The sequence below is a fragment of the Sciurus carolinensis genome, chromosome 8 (genome assembly GCF_902686445.1).
Source record: "Sciurus carolinensis chromosome 8, mSciCar1.2, whole genome shotgun sequence".
Classification (NCBI taxonomy): Eukaryota; Metazoa; Chordata; class Mammalia; order Rodentia; family Sciuridae; genus Sciurus; species Sciurus carolinensis.
This window is the reverse complement of record NC_062220.1, coordinates 2,746,564-2,769,539: the sequence shown is the minus strand read 5'-3', so window position 1 is coordinate 2,769,539 and position 22,976 is coordinate 2,746,564. Positions and strand designations below refer to the sequence as shown.

General features: G+C 58.0%; 1 protein-coding gene across 2 annotated transcripts in view; it reads right to left on the bottom strand.

The window, feature by feature from the left end:
* Window positions 1-22,976, bottom strand: part of Cnpy1 (canopy FGF signaling regulator 1) — a 55,220-nt gene that overhangs the window by 13,683 nt on the left and 18,561 nt on the right. For both annotated transcript variants that reach the window (XM_047562617.1, XM_047562618.1), the window contains exon 2: window positions 20,015-20,127. In XM_047562617.1, coding sequence (XP_047418573.1) covers window positions 20,015-20,127 — 113 coding nt within the window. The remainder of the gene's footprint in view (window positions 1-20,014; window positions 20,128-22,976) is intronic.

Genomic DNA, 22,976 nt, shown 5'->3' with positions numbered 1-22,976 from the left:
ATCAGCAGCTCAGTGTGGTACTGGACAGACTCCGTAGCAAATCCTTGCTTTTCTGATGGGGAGAGGGAGGCACAGAGAGAAGTGTCATAAGTGCAAAGAGGGGACAGCAGCACAGCTGCCTGCTGCCCCCAGCCTGGGGCTTCTCTGGAGCCTCTAGAATGTTCTGTGACTTAACTGGAACAACTGTGACTGGCCAAAGCCACAGCTGTCTGGGAACTCCTGATGACCATGCAGAGTGCCCTCCCTCAGATCACAGTGCCTCCAACACAGTGTCCTCTCCAGAAGTCTCCTGGTCCCTTTGGTCTGTCCTTGTTAGAGCTGAGTCCCTCGCTGTGCCTTGCTCTCCCAAAACCTCAGGGCCCTCGTGGAAGCCAGGGATGGGAGCCATCATGGACTTGTTTGGGGAAGGCAGGTGCCTGGCTTCCTCACGGCCCCACCTGAGGTCTTCTCCACGTAGAGGTGCCTGTCACCCTTGCCTTGCTGAAATGTGGCCAGTGTGTCCCTGAGACATCTGTTCCTAGCCTACACCAGCAGCAGCTGCTATCACCAGGCTGTCCAGCAGTCAGCAGAGTGGGGTACTGCTGGGGGCTGAACTTTGTCCCCCAGATCCACAGGTCAAAGTCCTAACCCCAGCCTCAGAACGTGATGCATCTGGAAGAGGACTTTAAAATGGGGTGACTATGAAATGAGGCTATGGGGTGCCCTTTCCCAGCCTGATTGGGGTCTTTGAAAGTAGAGATCAGGACACACAGCAGGATGCCCTTGTGATCGCTGCTGCGGCCCAGGAGACCATGCCATCTGCAAGCAGGGAGAGAGGCCTCGGGGGAGCCAGCCCTGCCCACGCCTGGGCCTCAGACTGCTTGCCACTTCTGTTTGTGGGGTCGTTGGGGGGACTCTGGTGGTCCCTGCTAGTGCACACAATCCGCCTCCAGCGGTGCTGGACGCAGCCCGGGCCCATCAGGCTGCAGCCTCACAGAGGGTGACCGTGGGTGACTGGAGAGTGGCCACCCCAACTCCCAGCCCCAGGAAGGTGTGCAGCTCTGCCTGCCTGCTCGCACTGTGCCTGGCCCCCTGCACGCCACGTGGCAGTGCAGCGCGCGCAGGGGCAGGGTCTATCGTTCGCCCCAGCACGAATCCTAGACTGGCTTCACTCCGTGGCCAGGCCTGGACAGCCAGTGGCCTTCCTGACTCAGTGTCCTCTGCTGGGAGTGGGGGCGATGATGCAAATCTCAGGCATCCCTCGAGTTAAGTCGCTGAGGGCAAACCCTGCAGAGGGTTTGGCATGGCACGTGGGGCGTTGCTGTTATTTTCTGTCTGATGGGCCACGGTATTTCGGATCTGCACATCTTTAGTGACGCCAAGCTAAGGAGCACAGATGGGTGGGAGGGAGGGGAGGCGTGTCCTCTGCAGGTCCGGAAGCCCGGCGGCCATCAGCCCAGGTTGGTGTGCCACCCGCTGCCCAGAAGCTCTGGCTGGCCACAGCTTCTCCACTCCCCATGTTCTCAGGATTCCAGAGCTGCCAGCATGTGCGTCGAGGCCCTTGGCACTCAAAGCGTGGTCCATAGACCAGCAGGCCTGGCTTCCCCTGGGGACCCCAGCCCCACCCAGACCTGAGGCCCCCAGTTGGCCTGTGTGTGCAGCCGAGTGTGAGCAGTGCAGGTTTGGGAGGTTGAGGGTGAAGGAGGAGCAGGAAGCAGCTGCCTTCCACGACTTTTTTATTATCTGCTTCCTCTGGAAAGATCAGGCCCGCGGAGCCTGGAGGAAGGGCCACTTAGGCAGACACACCCCAGGCTGCTGCTTGACCACAGTGTGGGGCGAGCCAAGAAAGCCTCCTCCATGCTCGGGTCCTGGGGGTCACAAACACTGACACCGCAGAACTGGGCGGGCGGCAGCATTCAAGACCGAGAGCGGGGCTGGGTGCCTAGCGTGCACCAGGGCCTGGGTCCATCCCAGCACCGCGAGAGGAAAAATTAAGTGCTTACTAAAGAGGGGGAGGCTTCCCTGGTACTTGAGGGAAACCAAGGCAGAAAGGAACACGTGGGATGCCCAGCATTCCGGCACTGTCTTGAGACCCGTGACATCACAGGCTGACTGCTTTCTCCACAGGGCCTCAGTCCTGAGCCATTGCTTCTGTCGTGTTTTGGCTTCTACAGAGCACACTCAGGGTAGTGTGCGAGTCCAGGGTGTTCTTTGTATGTGGGGTGCCTTTTCCTGTCGGGTGATTTTATCAGGACGTGTTGCTAGCTGTGAGTTCCTGGGGCGCTCACTCTTGGTCTGCATTCTGTATGCCTTGTCTCACATGCTTGTGTTTGCGGATGGGGTGGGAGTGGCCCTCTGCTAACCGGCATCTGTCAGGGAAACGCTCCAGATCCTAGGACCATGTTCCTCAATGCTTCCCCCACTCTGGAGTGGAGCAGCTGCCACAGGGCAGCTCACTACCCAGGGAAGCTCAGAGCCTCCCGCCGTTGCTTTCCTTCCCTCAGGGCCCAGAGCCAACCCTGGAAGCCCCCAGGGTGTGAACCCCTCTTTATCCTTCACATCGCCTCTTACCACTTGAGCCCTGCTAATTTTTTAAAAGTTGATAGATGTGAGATGATTTTGCTCTACTCAACTTCAATTACTTATTCACTTTTTAGGAATTAATCCCAAGAGATAACATTAGATCTCTTTGTCTTGACACTGTGCATCTAGATACCTGTTTTCTTTCTGCCAGTTAATGCCTAACCCTTAGAAGAGGGCTACCCCCCTTAAAGCTGCAGAAGAGAACTTGGAGCGTCCTCCAGGTGTGCAAAGCTTGCCGTGTGTGGAATGAGTTCTCTGGGTCACCGCGGGTCAGGTGCTCTGACTGTAGAGGCCAAGCGATTTTGATAAACTCTGCTTAGGAGCTCTGTGCAAGAGATGACGGAGACGGAAACAAGCGTTGTATTCCATGGCCAAGTCCAGGCTGCTTCTGGTGCAGGGTATTGAAGAATGCTGTGCCAACATCTGACCTTGAATTAAGAGTGCAGCACAAGTCCTTGACCAGAACCCTGAAAGGCCACACTTAGCCGCCGTCTCCTGAGCTCCGATCGCCTGCTAGGAGCATGCTGGTTCTTACACTTTACAGGTGGGGAAAGGTCAGATGAAAGCACTCTTCTGTGGGAATCACATGACACTCACATTCTGCACCCACAAACACACTTGTTCACTTGAGTATTGTCCATGCTGAAAGGTTCAGGAGGATCGTGTCCCAGAGGCTGCACTACCCATGCTTTGCGGACACCCCCGCTTTCCTGCCCTGCTCCAGGTGGCCTCCCACATGGGTCACATCCTGTGTGAGTGTCCCACTGCCCACAGGTGCTCCCTGGCAACTCCTCCTGACTGCCACACCCTCTTCTCTTCTCTGGATGCCAACGGCCTTTCTCTCCTGGAGGTCACAAGTGCAGTTCCTAGGTAGGTTGTGCACACACACACGCGCACACACACACACACACACACACACACGCGCGCGTGCGCACTTGCGATGAGAGCCTCATGGCCCCGAGTGCAGACAGAGCTCTGCCCAGCCCGGCCAGGTCCTGGAGCAGCTCTGCACACAGGGCTGCTAGCACTGATTACCTCCGGACTACACCTGGGGAGGTGGGCAGTACCCCTCCTGTGGTGGAAGCTGAGGCTGTAGGGGAGGCAGGATGTGACTGACCACCCAGGCCATGCCCCTGCCCTGGCCCAGCCAGCTCTGTGGTGGACATTCAGCCAACATTCCTGTCCCCGCCCTGGCCCCCCACATGATCTCTTTGACTCTGTCTTTGGCCAAGGCCTGACAGGGCCTCCATCCTGCTCATTCACCTGCCTCACTGCAGGACTTGGGTTACAGCCTCCAAGACGGAAGTCTCTTGCCAGAAGTCACAAAATTTATATGCCGACACCCCAGAAGACAAGCCAGATCTGGTGCCAATGTCCCTCTCCACGCCCAGGGTCCAGAGGGTGAGCACTTTCTGGTCTAGGTGGAGGGCACCCAGATTCCTCTGCAGTCCCTGGTTCCTGCATGTGTCCACACAGCCCTGCGCCCGCATGGGGCGGCCTTCCCACAAACCCGTCCCAGTCAGCCCAGAGCCATGGACCCAGTGACCCTGCTCAGAGACCTTCCTTCAGACCATCAATGCATCATTTCTGCCAGAGATTCCATGGAAAGATCTATTTGCAACCAACCAGATGCGAAGCCCGAGCATGTTAAATCCAGCCTCCCCCTACTGGAGCCGTGGTGCCCACTGCCCATGGCTCCCTTTATCCTGGGAGAGAACAGTGGCAATCCTCTAAATGCATCCCCATTATCCCCCATTCTTCACCCGATTTGTGGATTCGAACAATTCTTATTCAGTGGAATAAGGAGCAATTAACAGGCGAGGGATTTATTAAGGATAAGTCATGCCAGACAGTTTTGACAGCTTGTTTTGAGTGTGACAGAATTACAAAATCTGAGGCTGGAAGCATTGTGTGCTTAGACTTGTGCAGCATCTAATTCTAGGCCTGTGAAATTATCCCTGCCAAGCGGTCTGAACCTCGTGGCTGAGAAATTGCAGGCACCGGAAACTGACCGGGAGATCCGAGACAAAGGGCCAAGGACACCCAACCTCACGCCAGATGGGGCCAGCAAGGGCCCGGAAAGAGGTTTCATGAGGGGCCACAGAGGTCGATGTTAGGGTCTGTTTGCCAGAACACCTTCCTTATGGGTCTGGGGGAGAGGCATGCCGTGGCCGCTGGGCTGAGTGAGAGGGTGGAGGCACCAGCCCCTGGGACGTGGTCCCCTCCCTGCAGCTGCTCAGAGGCCAGAAGGACTAGAGCAGCAACGCGGCCTGAGTTCCCCGCCTAGCCCACCCCCAGGAACACCCCATGGGAAGGCACGATGGGGCGAGGAGCCCCTCAGCCCTGGGGAGTCAGGGTGGGGTCCCTGGGGTCACACAGCTCTAGCCTGGAGTGGGCCGGATTGCATCCCCAAAGACAGACGCTCGAGTCCTGACCTGCATGCCTGCACGTGCCTCTGCTGATGTCGGAGTCTTGGCAGACTAAGTGGTAAGACGAGGCCTGTGTCAGGACAGGTTCTAACCCAAGGTGACCAGTGTCCTGGGAGATAAGAGAGAGACACAGACTGCAGAAGCAAGGTGGCCGTGTGCCCACAGAGATGGGTGACACAGCCCAGTGCAAGCAGTGCAAGAGCTGGCCACCACCAGGGCCTTGAAGGTGTCCTGGGGTGGACTTCCTTCCAGGTCACCAAGAAAGAGCCAGTCCCGGAGCACCTCGGCTTTGGCCTTCTGCTTCTGGAGCTCGCGGGCGTACGTCTCTGTCTCAGCCAGGGTGTGCTGCAGTGTGTTAGGCGACCTCAGGGAACGGAAAGCCCCTTTAGGAACGAAGAGTCAGCGACTGAAGTCCTCAGGCCCTGTCCTCCGTCACAGGGCTGGTGGTGGAGCCCCGAACCAAGACACTGGAGGATCACATGCATGTGCAGGGTGGGGATTCATTTACCCCAAAAGACACCAGGGACAAAAGAAGGGTTTCTGTGCTCTCCTGGGCCCAGGGAAGGCTGGACCAGTTGGGCGGCATCTAGCATGGCCGTCAGTGCACCCTTGGTTTATATTTATGAAATGAAGCGCCTGCGTGGCCAGCATTTGCTTAATTAACCCTAATTCTGAGCTAAGCTACCATAATCTTTAATTCTCTCTCATCACTGCATACCCTCCAATAATTATTGTCTTTATCTGCCCGGGAGTACCGAATCATCTGTTCCATTTCTTCTCCCCAAGGACACTGGAGCACAGAATCTTCCTACATGCCGAACGCATGGTCTGTCTCCTGGGCAGCGTGCTGGGTGAGGGGGCACGGCGGTGCACCCTGCTGCACACACTGTCACCAGTTTTCAAGTTCGTCCTGGCCAGAACCAGTAGAACCAGGCTCTGCGGAAGAGCAGTGAGGCAGTGGGTGGCACCCAGGCTGTCTTCCCAGGCCACCCTTCTGCCCAGCCGGGCTCCCTGTGCCAGTGAACTCCTCTTGGGGCCAAGGGCTTCCAGGGTCACAGAGCCATGTTTCAAGTGACTTGCTCATGAAATGCCATCTCTGGTCCCAGAGCCTCCTTTTGCATCACGCTAGATGTGATCAGCTAAACCCTGAGATGGAGACACCTGGCATCAAATGGAATACCCAGCAGGTGGACAAGTGGCCAGCTCCTCGTTCTTCCTCAATGGAGTCTTTTGCTTTCCTGGACTCCTCAGCTCCAGACCCCTCGCAGGAGCAGCTGAGAAGCAGCAGCACCGCCACAGGCAGCCACCGATCCCCTCCTGGTGTACTTCTCAGGGACCTGGAACACGCGTGGAGCAGTGTCGGACCGTGTGGGGTGGTGGGCGGGGCCACAAGAATGCACTGAACACAGGACTGAGGGCAGAGAGGCACGGCGGAGGACAGGCCTGGATTGCACAGGTTCCAAAAAAGCCACAAAAATACTGTGAATGTTCAGAGCGTGTGAGGCAATGTCTGATGTGTTTCCCACAATTCTTTTCAAGAAGATGACAGAGTGTCATTCCAATTCGGAGGGGGAGTGAGGTTTGTTCAGCAAACAGTGCCAGCGCTGGACCTGCTGTTCATCTGGAAGGACAGAGAGCTGGACGTGCTCTGCATGCTTTATCCCAAAATATGCTCCACACAGATTCACCATGCAGGCAGGAAATAAGCTGGAACTCTGGGGAGAAAATCCAGAAAACATTTGCATCCTGGAGGCTGGGCCTGAGCACAGGGTGGAAGGGGAGGAGTCTGTGGGATGAGGAGGCCAGCCACAGGAAAGTAGTAGCAGGTTCACGCACAGCAGGCAGGCCAGGCAGGGTCCCTGTCCCTAAGGAAGACTTTCAGAATAGTAATTATAGAAAAGATGAACAAACCAATAGAAAACTGGTTAAAGGCCACAAGAAAGCAAGCTGAAGCAGGCCACCTACATGAACAGCACACTTGTGAAGCCATGCTGACTCCACTGGAGGCCATGACTAGGGATTTAAGACAGTGGTGAAACACCTTTCTTATTATATTGCCAAAAGTCAAAGAATGACATTATCCACTGCAAATGAAAATGCAAGAAAGCAGCTTCTGTCAAGCATGTGAGACATGCAGATTTGGGGAAGTAACCCAGCAGCAGGAACTCGAGTTAAAGTGCACACTTCAGGCCCCAGGCTGTGGAGGACTGTGCCTTACAGAAATCCGAGGGACAGGACTGGGTACGGCTCAGCGGTGGAGCCTTCGCCTTGTGGGTAGGGGCCTGGGATCTGTCTCCAGCACTGCAGGAAGGGAGGGAAGGAAGAAAGCAGAAGAAGCTCTGTGGTCAGGAGGTCCTTGTGCTGTGGTCCTGCAATGGTAACAGACCAGAGACAGCAGGAAGTTCACCTGCGGGAGGAGGGTCCCAGTCACGGGCACACGGCGCTCGGCAGCGTACAGAGGACTCAGCCTCCAAGGGCTGCCTTGGAGGTGTCCAGGCACCCCTTGTTAGGCCGACACCTCCGTCAGTTGGGGCATACCAGGGGCTCACACAGCACTTTGGCTCCCTCCTCTGGGGGCGGGGTTCAAGGTCAAGGTGAGGATGCTCTTGAACACTGCGTTCACGCAGCAGAGTGAGCTCCGGGGTCTCTTTGTTAGGCCACCAGTCTTGTTGGGTCAGGACCCAACCGAGACCTCATTTGGCCTCATTTGACCTCTTCACAGGCCTCCTCTCTAAGAATAATCACATGGGGGTGACAGCTTCATCACACGAATGTGGGGACATGACTCAGTCCCGCTGAGGAAAGCATGTATACTTGACCTTAGCGTTCCTACGTGCTTCAGAGGAAAAATATACACGTGGTATGATTTTACTCTTTAAAAATGACCAAAGCCAAAAAACATGAACTAGGTATCTATCTGTTCAGCAGTGCTGGAGTGAGCGTGGGGACAGCAAGGACAGTGGCTGATGACCTGAGGGAGGGAGCAGGGCACGGGGCAAGCCGGTCACAGTCCTCTTCCCTAATACAGCCGTCCCCCATCCGACAGACCTGCCCTGTGTCCCCAGACCCCACAGAGGGAGCCACACCCTGCACACACCATGCTTGTACATGTACATACCTATAGTGGTCTTCAATTTTCTTATAATGTGAGTGTGAATTAAAGGTCAGAGGTAATGTCCACCGCAGAAGTTGAGAAGGAAAGCTGCAAAATTACAGCACTCTCCCCGGCAGTTTGTCACAGCGATGGCGGTGCACAGCGAGCAGAAAGCAGGTATGCAAGGCCATGTGGCCCCCTGCCAAACCTCAGAACCACAGACCTTACGAGAACGCTCTTCAGATAAACCCCTGTAAGTCTGATGCTAGATGCTACATAGCCTAAACAAATACCCTGTCAGAATAATATCAACATCAACATTTGGAAATGACAACTCGTTGAGATCTTCTTAAAATATGAGTCCTAGGTACGACGGTCTTTTGTAACAATACTGTACGAAACTCTTCTCTCAGATCTATTCCAGAATTTTACATTTAGTGTTTTTGGACCTTGGTTGACAATGGGCAACTGAAACTGAAGAAATTGAAACCACGGATAAGAGGGGACTATTTTATCTCTAGTTAAAAGCATCATGTATTACTTTGGTAACTTAAAGATTTTAAAGAAGAAGCACTTAAAAATATAAAATGGATTCATTGGATGCTTGAGTATTCACTTAATCCATGTGCGCGACCTGGACGCTCAATCCAGACAAGAGCCCCTGTCCCTATTGGCCCTGTCTGGGGATTTTCTGGGAGCCCAAGGAAGCTGTGGAAAAATACCTGAGAAAAACAACTTATGTGGAGGAAAGGCTAATTTGGCTCTGAGCCCGAGAGGTCTCGGCCGGTGGTGACCTGGCCCTGTTGCTTCTGGCCCTTCGGTGAGGTGGAACATCTTGAGGAGCACATGGCAGAGGTAACTGCTCAGCTCATGGTGGCCAGAGGCACAGGAAGGGGCAGGGCCCCAGTGTCCCTCGGAGGACACCGTCCTGTGTCCTAACGTCCTCCCACCAGGTACCCTTTCTATGGGTCCCACCACCTCCCAACAGTACCACAAGTGGGGACCAAGTCCTCAGCACATGGGTGTTTGGGGACACTTACTCAACCCAGAGCAGAGACCCAGCCTCTGCAGGTGTGGCCTCGACCCTGGTCAGGAGCTCCTGACTAGGCCCAAAGCATCAGAGCCGCTGGAGAACCCCTTGCTGAGTGGACAGCCCGTAGTGGAAGCAGGAGCCCTCTACAACCTCAGGGCTGACCCTTCCTTCTACCTTTCCACACAGAAAGAGGAGAGCTCTAGCACGCCCAGCCTCGGACAGTTCTGACGTGGCCGGAGAGGACTTCTTCCCACTGATGTTTCCAGAAAGTTCAGCGGAAAGGGCATGAGTAGGGCCCAAAGAGCCTAATTATTTTTTTGCCCGACTTAAGCAGTGTGCAGGAGAATAAGGTCCCTTTTAATATAAGGTCTTAAATCCCTCTTTGGAGCCCAGTCCATACCAACATTCCTTTAATTGCTTAGAGTTCATCTTATTGGACTTGCAGGACTGCTGCCCAGGGCCCCGGCCTGGCCCAGCCCCATCCGTCCTGGGCATCTGCCAGCTTGTCTCCTGGTCACAAGTCACTCCTCCTTCCCCGCACACATTAGGCAAAGGAAACTAGCTGCTGCCACCAAGGAGGAGGCCTCTCAGTTCCTGGAGAGCGGGGAGCTCCATCCAGCAGGAGGGGTGGGCAGCTCTGGTCAGCCCCTGCCCCCCAGCTCTCGGCCACAATGGCTCCCCTAGCACCAGTCCAAAACACGGAGGCGGCCTTGTCTACCCCACAGAGGAACGCACGCCCCGTTGGGAAGGTAACTTCATACTTGAAACTTCCCGTCCTTTGTTAGAGACCTGGTTGTCCATCGATTGTCCACCTGTGCAAGCACACCTGGCCAGCAATGGGTATTCCAGGCCTGGGAGACCACCCTGCAGGGGACCGGGCTTGAGGCAAGGGGGGCCAGAGGAGTGAAGAGGCTCCTGATCCCTCATGAGAAACTGGAAATACAGCTCTTCATATGAAATCTCTCATCACACACACGCACGTGCACACACACACACGTACACATGTGCACACGCACGCACACGCACACACACGCACACACATGTGGGCACACCCTCACAAAGGTGCTCACACATGTGCCTGCACCCACACCCACTATGTAGTTTGTCCAGGTTGGACCCTCTCCGTCGTGAGTCTTGACATCTTCCACCTACCAACCCAGCCCAGAGCAGCCTGACTGTCCCCAACAAGCCGCAGAGTCCCCGGAGACCCCGCATGCCCAGCATGTGGCCTCACTCTCCCCTCCACCTGTGAACAAGCTTCTCAGAGCTTCTTAGTCTAGGTGGGCTTTTTGTTTGTTTGTTTTGGTATCAGGGACTGAATACAGGGCACTTAACCACTGAGCACATCCCCAACCCTTTTTGTATTTTTTAAATTTAGAGACAAGGTCTCTCTGAGTTGCTTAGAGTGTCAATAGTTGTTGAGGCTGGCTTGGAGGTCACGATCCTCCTGCCTCAGCCTCCTAAGCTACTGGATTACAGGCCTGCCCGACCATGCCACCATGCCCGGCCTCAGTCTAGACTTTTTGAAGGAAAAAAAATTGGGCCCTGGCTGCCAGAATTCTTGGCCATTAACTCTCTCTACCATCTCTGCTAAATGTTGACATTTTTAAAATCAAAATTCAAGGAATCTGGTCCATACGAGGCTTTGTGACCTGATACTAAGCTCAGTTCAAGGACTGTCCCCCACTGACCCTGGCCAGTTGTGCAATGGGGCACGTAGGCGATCAGCCAGCTGTGAGGGTTGGATTCCGGGGGCTGGACAAGCAATTTAGAAGGCTGAGGAAGAGTTTGATCAGCAGAGGGGGTGCTCAGCCCTGAGGCAGCTGGGGGTGCGGGAGGCTTCTGACGGCTGCCTCCTCCCTCCCTGCCCTCCCTGGTCCAGGATGCCGGTGCCCCCCATCCGTGTGGGGGCCGTGGTGTGACAGCGGCATGCAGCCAGGGGATAATTCCTTATTTGTGTTTCTGTTTCCTAAGGGCCGCTGGGTCGACCCTCCGACCCTCGAGCCCTCGCTGCTTTCAACTATGCACAAACTCACACAGCAAACAGGAAATCCTGGCAAGAATGTCAGGCTGAGGTGAGGGTCTGTGGGGAGCAGGGCGCACAGGCTCGGGGGCCTCGGAGGGGGAGGGCATTGTTCCTGTTCAGTCCACTGAGGGACATATCGCAAGCCTCTGCCACCTCCTCGCTGCAGCATTGGGTGGAAAACCAGGGAGAGATCAACTGGATTCCAGACTGACAGCGAGAACGCCTGTTCAAGAGGACGATAGGATCCCGCTCAGATCCACGCCTGTGGGCTGCTCCCCAGCAAAGGTGGTCCTGGCACTTAGAAAAGCACCGGCTCTGAAGTCCCGCTTATCTGTGACAAAGAAGGTTCCACGGATTCCACTTGCGGAAGGGTGCTGGGCCTCAGGTGGTGCACCAGGCTGTCTCTGGAGTGCCGTCCTGTAGACGCCCTGGGAGCTGCTGCCCATCTTGCCAGACCCAGGACGCCATGTGATGGGCTTTATTCATCCATTCGCTCCCCCTCAGTAAGGCCGCACGGTGCCTCCTGGAAGCCAACGTCATCGGACATCACGCAGAGCTGGAGACTCGGTCTGGCGACAGAGAAGGCCTCCTGTCTCCCGGCTGTGGAAGCACACCCAAGGTCCGTTCCCTCAGGAACACCTGCCTCACTCGGTCGTCAGGAACCAGAAGATGCTCTCTGCCCTTGTCACTCATCAACTGCCCCAGGTCCCAGGGCAGGTCCTTTCACAGTCCTTGCGTGCACGTAAGGTTCTGGACGTCTCTGGAGACTCTCCTGCTGCAGTCAGGATAACTAGGAGTAAGCCCCACAGCCACAGCCTTGGTGTGGGAGATGCAGTGCCCAGGTAGCACAGAGGTGGGCTTCTCCAGGTGGCTCTCCCTGGTCACTGGGACCCTGCAAACCCAGGGAACCCCGGCAGAACCTCTGGGGCGTCTCTCCTCCAGCCTCCCGTGCGCTTCTGCATGGGGCAGAGGGTGTGAGAGGTAGGAAAGAGCCGCGATGGCCCTGGCTGCCCTGGTGCCCAGGCATGGAGGGTGCCCTCAAAGAGGGAGGGAGGACTAGGAAATGGGGCCATCTTCAGATGACTCTTAAGGCAAAGCGACTGCGTGCTCACCTCACTTATATGCTCAGAGACGCCTGTAAAATCGCCTGCTCACAGCTGGATGGAGAGCCCTTGGCAGCCACTCAGAGCACATCCTCGCTCCCCGGGCTCCCAGGACTGGGCTGCGAACGCTGGCCCCGGTTGGAACCCACAACGACGGGCAAGGAACCTCTGAGCCCCTGTGACCTGGAACTAAACTAAGGCGACTCTTTTCCAGGAGAAGAGTGGGCACTTGTGATCACCTGCGCCTGGTGGCAGAGGCCTCCTCATGCTTCCGTCAGCGGACGCCTGGCCTGGCTCCCTGCACGGCCTTGACACCCTGAGAGAGTTAGAAATAATCTCTTTCCTTTTTCACTTGCTGTCACCTTCTTCTCTCACCCCTGGGGACTCCTGAATTTTAATCCCTGTGGTTTGGGGAGGGAGGGGGAGAGGATGGCCGAGGTGGCCATGGAACAGGACAACCCTGGGGGAAAGGTCCCCCTGCTGGCCCCACCAGGAAGAGCACAAGTTGCCCAGGCTCCTGCCCAGGCAGGCAGGGGGACAAGTGCCTTCCCTGTCCCAGCCCCTGGGGGCAACAGCCAGCCTCCTGGCCACTGGAGGTCCCCCTCTGGCCGCTGGCCAGCTGCCTGCAGGGCTCCACGGCCTCCCCATCAGGAGCAAGCCCTGTTTCTGTTCCCTCTGCTCTGAGCCGTGTCTCCCAGCTCTGCTGTTTGTTTCAGGTTTGGTGTTTGTTTCAGGTTTGGTGTGTGCGTGCTCAGACACACGTGCGTGCTCAGGCACACAAGCGATGCACACCACCAACACACACACACATCCTCAGGCGCATGCAGACACAGACAGACACACACCGCTGCTCCTGCCAGGCCTGGTCCACGCTGGCCTGCCTGGACTGCAGGCTTCCTGCAGGGGGCGGGGCAGGAAGGTGGACTGGCTGCGGGGCACCACTCAGCAGTTCCTGGTCCAGCCCGCGCGGCCTGCCTCGACAGACCTCCAGGCGGCAGAGCTGACCCTCCAAGGGTGTCCCCTCTGGGAGTGGAATGGGGCTGATGTGGAGACTGGAAGGACACGGGCTCCAGCCTCAGGGGAGGGTGGTCGTGACAGTTCCAAGTAACTCGCAGGGCCGAGGCGCGGGGCGGCACAGCCTGGGCCGCTGGTGAGCCAGGAGCAGGCACGAAAGCTGGAGGGCTCCCCTCGGCCTCCCTGGAGGGTGACTGGGGAGCACTATTCTCTGGGCTCAGTGGGCGCATGGCCTAGGCCTGGGCGAGGAGGCCAGGGCAGCCTGGCTGCTGGGCGACGACTGGGCTGTGTCTCAGCAGAGGGCGGTGGGTGGGAGCCCCTCGCGGAGGGGGGTAGGACTCCTCCACCAGCCACACGGGGCGAGGGCCGAGGCACCCCCTCAGGGGAGATCCGCAGCACGGGCCAGCTGTTGGCAGGCTCAGCACACAGATCCCAGGACAGCCCCGGTGCTGGTGCCACATTCTGTCCCACCTCAGCCTCCAGGGAGGTGCACATCGGTGCCACACGGGCAGCCTGGGGCAGGCGCTCCTCTTCCTTGCTTCTGTTGCCAACGTTTGAGCCCTTTGGAGGAGACGGAGCACCGACCACAGAGGAACAGAGTCCCCAGGATGGGGAGCAGCAGCCAGCAGGGGGACAGAGCAGGTTCAGGCAGGCGTGGGCCCCAGGGCATGTGGGGAGGGTTGGGCACAGGCAGACCCACCCAGCACAGGCTGCCTCCCTTCCCTGCAGCAGGCCAAGGTGACCCTGCAAGGCTGGTGCATGTGGAGGTGACAGTATCGCCCCCCCGCAGCAGGGTTGGGTGCAGCACAGCCTGTGCCCTGAGACCAGGTGCGGCTCCAGCGCTGGCCCATCCAGGTCTCGCCAACCGACCATCCACCTGTGTCTGGGTAGCAAGCTGTCTGCCTCAGTCTGCTGCTGCCTCTGGGAAGCACGGCCGTGCCTAGCTTGCCCCAGAGCCGCCTCCAGTGCCCGTCATGGCTGGTGTGCGTGGCGGGGTGTCATGCAGGGCAGAGGCAGGGAGCAGGCTTTAGCTTGGTTTCTTGCAGGTGCCGAGTGAGTGGGCCAGCGCAGTCAAAGCTCCAGCAGATGCGCTGGGCTGCTGGGCCCGGACCCTCCTGCCCTAGACAGCACCCGTCGCTGCCTCTGGACCCTCCTGTCTCCAGTAGGCAATAGATGCGGCCCACCTGATGACCCAGGTGTGCAAGCTCCACCCTGCATCCAGTTCCTTCCTGCACCTGGCGGCTTACATGGTCGTGTGTCTCCCTGGCCCCCAGCTGCAGACTGGCGAGAGGGGTGTGGGCAGCTCACCTGCAGGGTGACCGGGAAAGGCCGGCATTCGGACTCAGCGGGATCCGGCTGCCAGGGAAAGGAGGCCCACACGTCTGTGGCATGGCATGGCAAACAGGGCCTCGGGCTGCCACCTGTAGCCAGCTGGAATTTGTACCCGAGAAGGTGAGGTTCTGTTGGCCTGCTGCAGTGGACGTGCCTGTGTGCTGGGCCCACGCTGGCGCTCAGCCCGTTATGGCTGCCTGTGCTTGAGCTCTGGTAGCAGGTCTGAGGAAGCTTCGCTCCAGCCTCAGGATGCCCCCAGGGACACAGCCAGTTGCTTCTTAGTCCCGCGGGACCAGCCTCTGCCCTGCGGAGAGCGCAGCTGGCACTGCCGTGGGGTCCCCACACTCCACCCTTCCTCCTGCTCCCCGGGTGCACCTGCAGCCCCTCCTGCAGCCAGGGAGGATGTGTGGCAGGACACCTGTGTGGACGTGGCAGACATCGGGTCTCACTTGTGAGACTGCCCTCGGGGCTCCCAAGGCGCCCTCCGTGCCTCTCCCCACCCATTGCAGACGGACAGGGCTCTGAGGACAAGGAGATAGAGCCCGAGACACAAGAGCCTGGGTCCCCGTGTGGCCAGGGGGAGTGTGACCAGGGCCAGAAGTCAGCTCCACTTGTGGGCCAGTGCTGACACTGGAGGACCTGCGGCCACTGACCTCTTCTGAGAAATATGATCCATGAGGATGGAGGCCAGCCTCCTCCCGCGGTGCAGGTGACAGCACTTCTCCTCAGAAAAGCAGAGAAGGAGGGAAGCGGGAGGTGACAGGAGGTGATGCACCTAAAACCACTGGACAAGTTAAAAATGCCACTTGCACACGGCCGTTCTGCAGTCTCAGAGGCCAGAGCATGGAGGGCTGGTGGGCGGATGGATGGATGGATTTGCTCTTCTTTGAAAGGGAGACGAGCGTCAGAATCGAGGAGACCCACCACTGTCTCCGTGCATTCTGACATCTTCCACCTCCTGGTGCATGGCTGAGAGACTGGCCTGCCTCAGCATAGTGGTCCTTGGCCAGCCGGAGCCCTGGCAAAAAGAGAGAGTAGCCCCAGGGAAGGTGAAGGCCACCCTCCACCCTCCTTCCTGGGACTCCCGGAACACCAGGGGCCAATTCGAGCAGCAGAAGCGGGATGTCGCCCAGGGTCCTGATGATGAGAAAGGCCAGCTGACCACTGAGCAGAGCCCGGGACATCAAGACAGGGACATAGCACAGCTCTGTGTCAAATGTTTTGTACAAAGAGAATCACATGTTCATGTGTGTGGCTTTCCATCCTAAGTGAGAACGATGGTACATTTTCGAGTTAGAATCTCTACATAGCACAGAGTTATTTTGATTTCCCAAAAAAGAAAACCACCTAAACACTTTCTGGTTATGTGAAGTGTCAGGAAACAACATTCTCCTTTCGAGTAAAATGCATCTTATATATTTTTTCCCATGCTGGTGACACTCCACTAAACTGATTTTATGATCCACTAGTAATAGCAAAATTCCTGATGGTCTGAATCCCTCTCTGCCTCCTGACTGGCCTGTGACAATGGCCTGCCTCTCTCATTTTGTTAGCAAGCAGGGCACAGGTACAGTTGTGCAGGTTGTGTACCATGTGACTTAAGGAGGCAATAGGCTCCTGGAGGTCCACAGCACATAACGGGATGGGTGGCTCTGGTGATGGTAAATGACATTGGGATCTGTCTTAATTGAGCTATCAAGCAAATGAAATGAGTGCTCGCTTGTCAGAACTGAGTCACTAGTGGTCCCTAGCCCATCGTTTGCATTTCTAAAATGAAGTCAACTAACGTGGCTCTGTTTCCTGCCAGGTAGCTGTTTTGAAAGTGGGATAAGAAGGCATTGGGCGCTGGTCTAGACAAGCCCTCGCTCTCCTCGGCATCCCCTGGCTGGTGGTGCTTCCTCTGCTCAAGCTGCCCCAGTTTCCAGAGTGGCCTTGACTCTGCACTCAGCGGGCAAGCCTCACTGACACGGTGCTCTCACCACGGTCCACTGCCTGCGCCCGGGCCCCACGAGGTCACCAGCGGAATCCAGCACCGAGGGCTTGGGCCTCCCTGTGAAGACAGGCCTGAGCCCAAACTCGGCCCCAGACCCTGGTCCCCGCCGAGGACAGCTGCTCCTCTGCACCTGCACCCTGGAGGTCTGGCCTTCCAAACTAGAGGAGGTGGGTGCACACCCACTCCAGCCGGGCGCCTGGCGCTGCGCTGCTGCTCGTGTCTTGCGGGAATGCCCACGGATCCAATCTGGGCTTGGGGCTTGTTGTGCTGGTACTGGGGATGGAACCCAGGGACGCTTAGCCACTGAGCCACAGCCCAGCCCTTTCCATAGTTTTTTTAGAAACAGGGTCTGGCCAAGTTGCTCAGGGCCTTGCCGAGGCTGGCTTTGGACTCACTCAGCCTCCCTCGCTGCTGCTGCTGGGATCACAGGCGTGCACACCCGCCCTTCTCCAGTCGTTGTTCACGAAGCCCAGAGACGTCACCGGGATGCTGCCTCGTGCGCTGCCTTGTGCAGGGGAAGTGCCAGGGGAACAGCCCCACTCAACACAGCCACCGGAGCCGCTCCCGTCACGGACCCCTGGGTGCCCCAGGGGACAGTTCTCTGAACCCTGACTTTAGGGCACCTGCAGAAGCCCCTGCCCCTTCGCCGCAGGGCAGTCTTCACGAGCGGAGGACAATTACTAGCATATCAAAACATTGAGCACAACAACGCTCCATGGGAATTTCATTTCTTCTTTTAAAAAGAGAACGGCAGGAAGAGCAGGGGCCAGAGAGCAATTCCACGGAAGTGAGGCAGGCGGTCGCTGGGAACGCAGGGTGGCGTCCGTCGGGTATGCTAAACAGCTGCGATTTCCATCGCCCTATTTTACGGGCTGTCCCTAAAATCAATACCATGGAAGACCTCTGAGCTATCTTGAGGACGCTGCCAATTAAAATAAATGAGGCTTCTTTCTAATAATTCCCAGAACCACACGACCTCTCCTTCCACCCTTCTCGCCTGCTCGAGTCCGCCTTAGGTCAGGGGCGGAGACCACACGTTTGGCCTCGCGTCCACTGGGCGCGGAGCTGTGGGCCCTGCTTGGGAGCAGCTCAGGAAGAGTGCAGACTGCCTCCAGGGTCTGGCCGCCACCCAGGCCGGATGGCTGCTGACGGGGCCACGCCCCCGTCCTCCCCAGGTGCCACTGTCACTCCGGCTGGTCTCTGTGATCACCTCTCACTCACAGAGGGCAGTCGGTTGTGGGCCTTTGGCACCGTCTCAGACAGGTTCTCCCAGGCCAGTCTGTTGGGAGGCTCTGGAAACTCGGAGAGAAGGGGAGACCTTCAGGAAGGAGCCCAAGAGGTTGCAGTTCCAAGCTGCTGTCTCTGGGGGACGGAGCCTAATTCCACGGGGACACCGAGAGGCAGGTACAGGACAGGGTCAGAGGTGCTCCTGCTGGGCGGTCCCTGAGAAGCCCTTTCCTAGGACTCCAGAGCCATGTGGCCCCTCAGGACCCTGGCGGAGCGCCAGGCTGGCGACAGCTGTGTGGCCAGGGAAGTCGCTGGAGCTCAGGGAAGGGAGCCGGCCACCTCGTGTCCACAGGGCACTTGAGGCTCCTCGTGGATGAGGCCCCCATGGGAGGCTGTTCTGGCCACATTTGGTCAGCAGCTCCCAAGGTCAGGCTCACTTGGGGTGGCGCAGCTCTCCGGGCTGTGACTTTGAGACTACCCTTGGCACTGATCGGCACCAACCAGCGCCCTCGGGTTACTTTACGGAGTGTTTTTGGCAGATTTGGAAAGTGATTTTGACTTGATCATGTCAAAATGGGACACTGACAACAAAGACAACAGCCAGCGGGGGCGGCTGGTGGCCCGTTTTCTTCAGGTAAATTGAAACCACTTCTGGGACTAAACACCCTGAGAAAGCTCAGGCCTCCTAAGTGTGGGGTCCTGGGTCAAGTTACCCAAGGACACAGCCAAGAGGCTGGAGGAGGAGGCGGGGAGTGGGGGCTGGCACCTTCCTAATCCCTGCCGGCCTTCCCGCCCCAGCACCTGAGGCACAGGCACCTGGCTCTTGGGTTTTCATCAGTAGGATGGGAAGGTAAGCTCCATAGGGCCGTGGTCAGGAAAAGGCCGTGGAGCAGCGGCTCCCTCCTGGCCTCGCAGCTCCAGGCAGGAGAGACCCCTTCCTGCTGACAAGTCACACAGCCCAGGTTGCAGGTCACTAGAACACGCAGACTCCATTTGCCCGAAGTCAAGCTGGCTGGTGCCTGCACACATGCACCTGCCCGCACGTGCACCTGTCCTGGCCAAGCTTGACCTGGGGAGCCAGCTTGCAGCTGGTGCCCAGGAAGGACATGCCCCGAGCTCAGGTGGCCATGTCGGGTTTTAGGTTTCCTGGGTGCAGGTGTCAGACCTGCCAGGGAGCTGCCCCAGGTCCTGCTAATGACATCCTCAGGAGCCTCTCCGAGGGCTGTCCCCGTGTGTGCCTTTGGGGAGGCAATGGATCCCAGAAGGACCCCTGCATCCCCAGCTCTCGGGGGGTGCGACCTGAGGGAGAAATCCCCTCTCGCCAACTAAACACACAGCATGTTTCTGTGAGGAATCCCTGACTCCACCATGATTCAACACGCCACAGCTGCCCCTGGATCTTCCTCCTTCCCTGCTCCCGTCCTCTCTGGACAGGGACACCTTCCAGGAAAGTGTCCCTTCCACTTGCTCTAATGCAGGGGGCACTCACAAGGCAGGACAGAACTAACTGCAAGAACCCAAACCCACATCCACTCAGCTTTGCGTGACATGGTGGCAGGACCCTCTGGATGCTGCTTCTCTCTAGGGCATGGAGACGGGCGGTGTGTGCTGGCCACCTCGCCTTGCAGAGGGCTGGTATCTCCCAGACGTGCCGGAGCCCGAGCCACCTCTGCAGGCCCCTCTTGATTCCTGCAATTCCCCTGCGGCAGCCCACCCCCGACATCAGATCCCCAGGGTGAGCCCCCCTCTGCTCTGGGGCAGAAACGTTTCTTCTTTCGCGTTGGCCAAGTACCCAAGTCTGTCCTGGGAGGTGGGACTTGCATCCTGCACCCCCAACTAGAAATCTGTAGATCTCAGAGGAAGGAGGAGGTGCCTGAGAGGGTGGTGCCCACCCCTTCGCCTCCCTGGGCCCCCTGCTGGCCTTGCCCAAGAACCATGGAAGTGTTATTTTTTATTCTGATGAACAACAGTGCTGAAATGCCTTCCAACTTGACAAGACACAAAATTTAGGTGCTGAGAGAGATACTTCAATTTCAAGCTTAAAGATTACTTTGGGTCCCTCAGGACTCAGAAGCAATTTAGAGCTGATACCCTGAACAAGAGAAAGGTTAGGAGATTAAGACCAACTGCTGTTTGGATAAATGGTTGGTAATTGCCCATATCCGCAATTATACACTGGCATATAATTTCTTTTCCGCTACCTTTCTCCTCTCCTGCGTCCCGTCAGGGTTGATTCGGAAGGAGCCCACCTTGGTCTTCTTCTGCCGAGCTTTGGTGACATCATACTCCACCTCGTCCATCAGGGCCCTGCATGCTAAAGAAGACACAGACAGCTGTGACCAGGGAGCGGCCTTGGGAGGGCAGGGGAAGCCCCCTCTGCTCGACCAGCAATGTGGACTCTGGCTAGGAATGGGAGCTTCCGCCCTCCACAGCCTCAGACGTAATCGGACCAAGACTTGGAGACTGCTTTCTTTGTATTCCTTCTGTGCGCTTCGTGTTTTGAAAACCATGTTTCGCATCTGGGCAAGTGCTCTGACCCTGAGCTGTGCCGGCAGCTCTGATTTTTGTTCAGAATATGCCGTCTTTACAGAGTGAAGGTGCTGGCTCCCCCAGCCTGTGGGACATCCCGAAGTCCTCTGGCTGCATTCGTCAGACCCAATCACGCTCTGCATTGCTCAGCCCCCAATGCATCCTGTTCCTGTAGACTGAGTTTTGCTGGATTTGAAGTCTAAGGACATAGTGCTTTGTCCCCCTAAAATCCCTTTTCCCCTCTCAGGATGAGACTGCCCAGCTGGAGACCCGCCAGGTGCAGCACCGGACTGAGTCCTTGCAAGTGGAACGTGGACCGGGTGCACCTGCCCTGTCTGTGGACAGGAACCAGGACAACGCGCCAGCTGAGGGGCGCTGGAAAAACGATGGGCAGGTCAGCGCCCTGAGCAGCGGGGGAGCCATGGTCCCCCAGCGTGGACGGCTTCCCTGGCTGCTGAATGACACATGCGGCCTGTCTTAGCCCCGCCCTGTGTTTTGGAGTCTCCTTGTTGGGAAAGCATTACCTTTATGTATGGTTGGCCTGACCTTGGGTTTGGTGCTCTCTTCTGAGAGCACACCAGAGCATGGCGGCCGGTGGCACGGCCTGCGCCGATTGTGACAAGGCCTACCGTGGCCATGGAGTGAGCTGGCTGCCTTCCAGGACCCTCCAGTCCCATGGCCCTGCAGCAGTGTCTTGCTGTGACCCTGCGAGGGCACCCTGGGCTGCCCATCTTGCAGACATGGCTGGGAGGGATGGAGAGGCTTCCCTGGGGTCTGCTGCCCACTGCATACCCAGATCAGCAACTCCCAGCCACCCTCCGGGCACCTGGACCCGGAGCTCGGCCGGGTGCCGCACAAGCCGGGCTGTCGTCCTGAGCCTGCCCCTTAGCCAGTCTGAACTGGCACTGCCACTGCGATTTGCCCTCTGAGTGGTGAAGCCAGTGGCAGCGCTCAGTGCTTCCGGGTCGGGAGGGGACGGAGCTCTGCTCGCCGAGGTCGGAGGCGTGGAAGACTGAGGGAATTGGCCCACCCTCGGCAGGCTGCAGTAGGCAGAGGCAGACAGCAGCCGCCCTAGAGCAAGCACCGCCCCCAGCGCCTCCCAGCAGGGCAAGGCCCGGCCCTTCCAGTCCTTCCCTGAAGAGCCAGCTTGCCCCTTGCCCCTCCACCCTCCTCCCGAATGGTGGACACTGGCTGCAGCTGTCGGGAGCAGGGCACTCTGGAATATGTCAGGTGAAGGACGCTGGGGCAGGGGGCTTTCAGGGAGCTGCTGTGGCCCTCCTCCCAGGTAGTGGAGCTGAGGGTGGTGGGACTGAAGGACCATGGCCTTGCCCTCGGCTGCCCCTGACTTCAGACCCCACTTCTCAGGAGTGGGTGCACGGCTCTCTGAGCTCCTGGCACTCAGCTGCTCGTTCCCTGCTGTCCTTTCCCTGCCCCTCTGGATTCTGCTTGGAGTCCCTGTCTGGGCATGGAGACCAGCTTGGGACTCCCGTGCCCCAGCATCTCTGCTGTCCGCGTCTGCAGAACCAGGCCCCGGGCTCAGGCCTGGCTGCTGCTCTCCGAGCCTGCACGCTTGTTTCCCGGGTTGGTTTGGGGGCTCTGGGTGCTGGGAGCCTGCGGGGCGAGCTCTGGCCGCTGGAGTTGAAGGGAGCCCCCTGGGCCGGTGCTCCCCTGGGCTCAGGTCCCAACACGCTCCCTCCCCTCAGTCCCATTTCAGGGGCAATGGGACAGGCATGGCAGCACAGGACTCTAGAGGTTGATGACCACGTCATTGAGTGTCCCTATGTGGGAAATGGGGGCAGATTGGGACCCAGGCACCATCAGAGGAGAGGGGACGGTGTCCCCAGGAGGCAGGAGAGAGGAGGGCAGAGTGGAGTGAGGAGTGTTTGCATGACCCATGTCCTTCCTGGAAAGGGTTTGTCCCTGTGCCCAGGGACCCTTCCAGCCAAAGGCCTTGGGGTCATGGTCACCCTCCCTGGGGCAGTCCACACCCAGGGAGTGGGCATGGAAGGACAGGAAGCCTGGCTGTCTGGAGCCAGTGGGGGCCACTCTGGCAGGCCACACTGGGGCCCACAGGACGTCCCTCAGTCCACATCACATCTCCTGACTGATTCCCCCCCCTTCCACAGGAATTGACCCGTTGGAGCGTCCACAGCAGCCCGGACAGGGACTAGGAGGCAGGGCTTGGCCAGCCTGGGCAGGGGCAGCGAGAGTCTTCCCAGTGGAGCCAAGGTGCCCGCCTTCCTTCCTCTCTGGTGCCAGCGGCTGGAATCTCAGCCCCCAGGTGAGGACAGCACTCGGGGTCAGGTGCAGCTTCTCAGGGTCAAGGCGGCCCCGTCCTCCCTGAAGGCACCAGCTTCCGGACAGGGCGGGCGGCGGGTGGCGCCGGCTCTGCCATCCTGACCTCCCCACGGAGGGGCAGCTCTATGAGAAATCATCATTTTAAATTTTCGCCCCAGGTCACAGAACAAGTTAACGGAGAGTCACATCAGCGACCTGGGCTCCAGATTTCTAGTCCGGCATTAATTTAAATGTTAATCTGAAATCTTCACTTAAATCACTGGAGTTTAGAGTTTATTAGAGCAGGCGGCGGCTGCAGCCTCCTGGGGGCGCGGGCAGGTCACGCCGCCTGCCAGA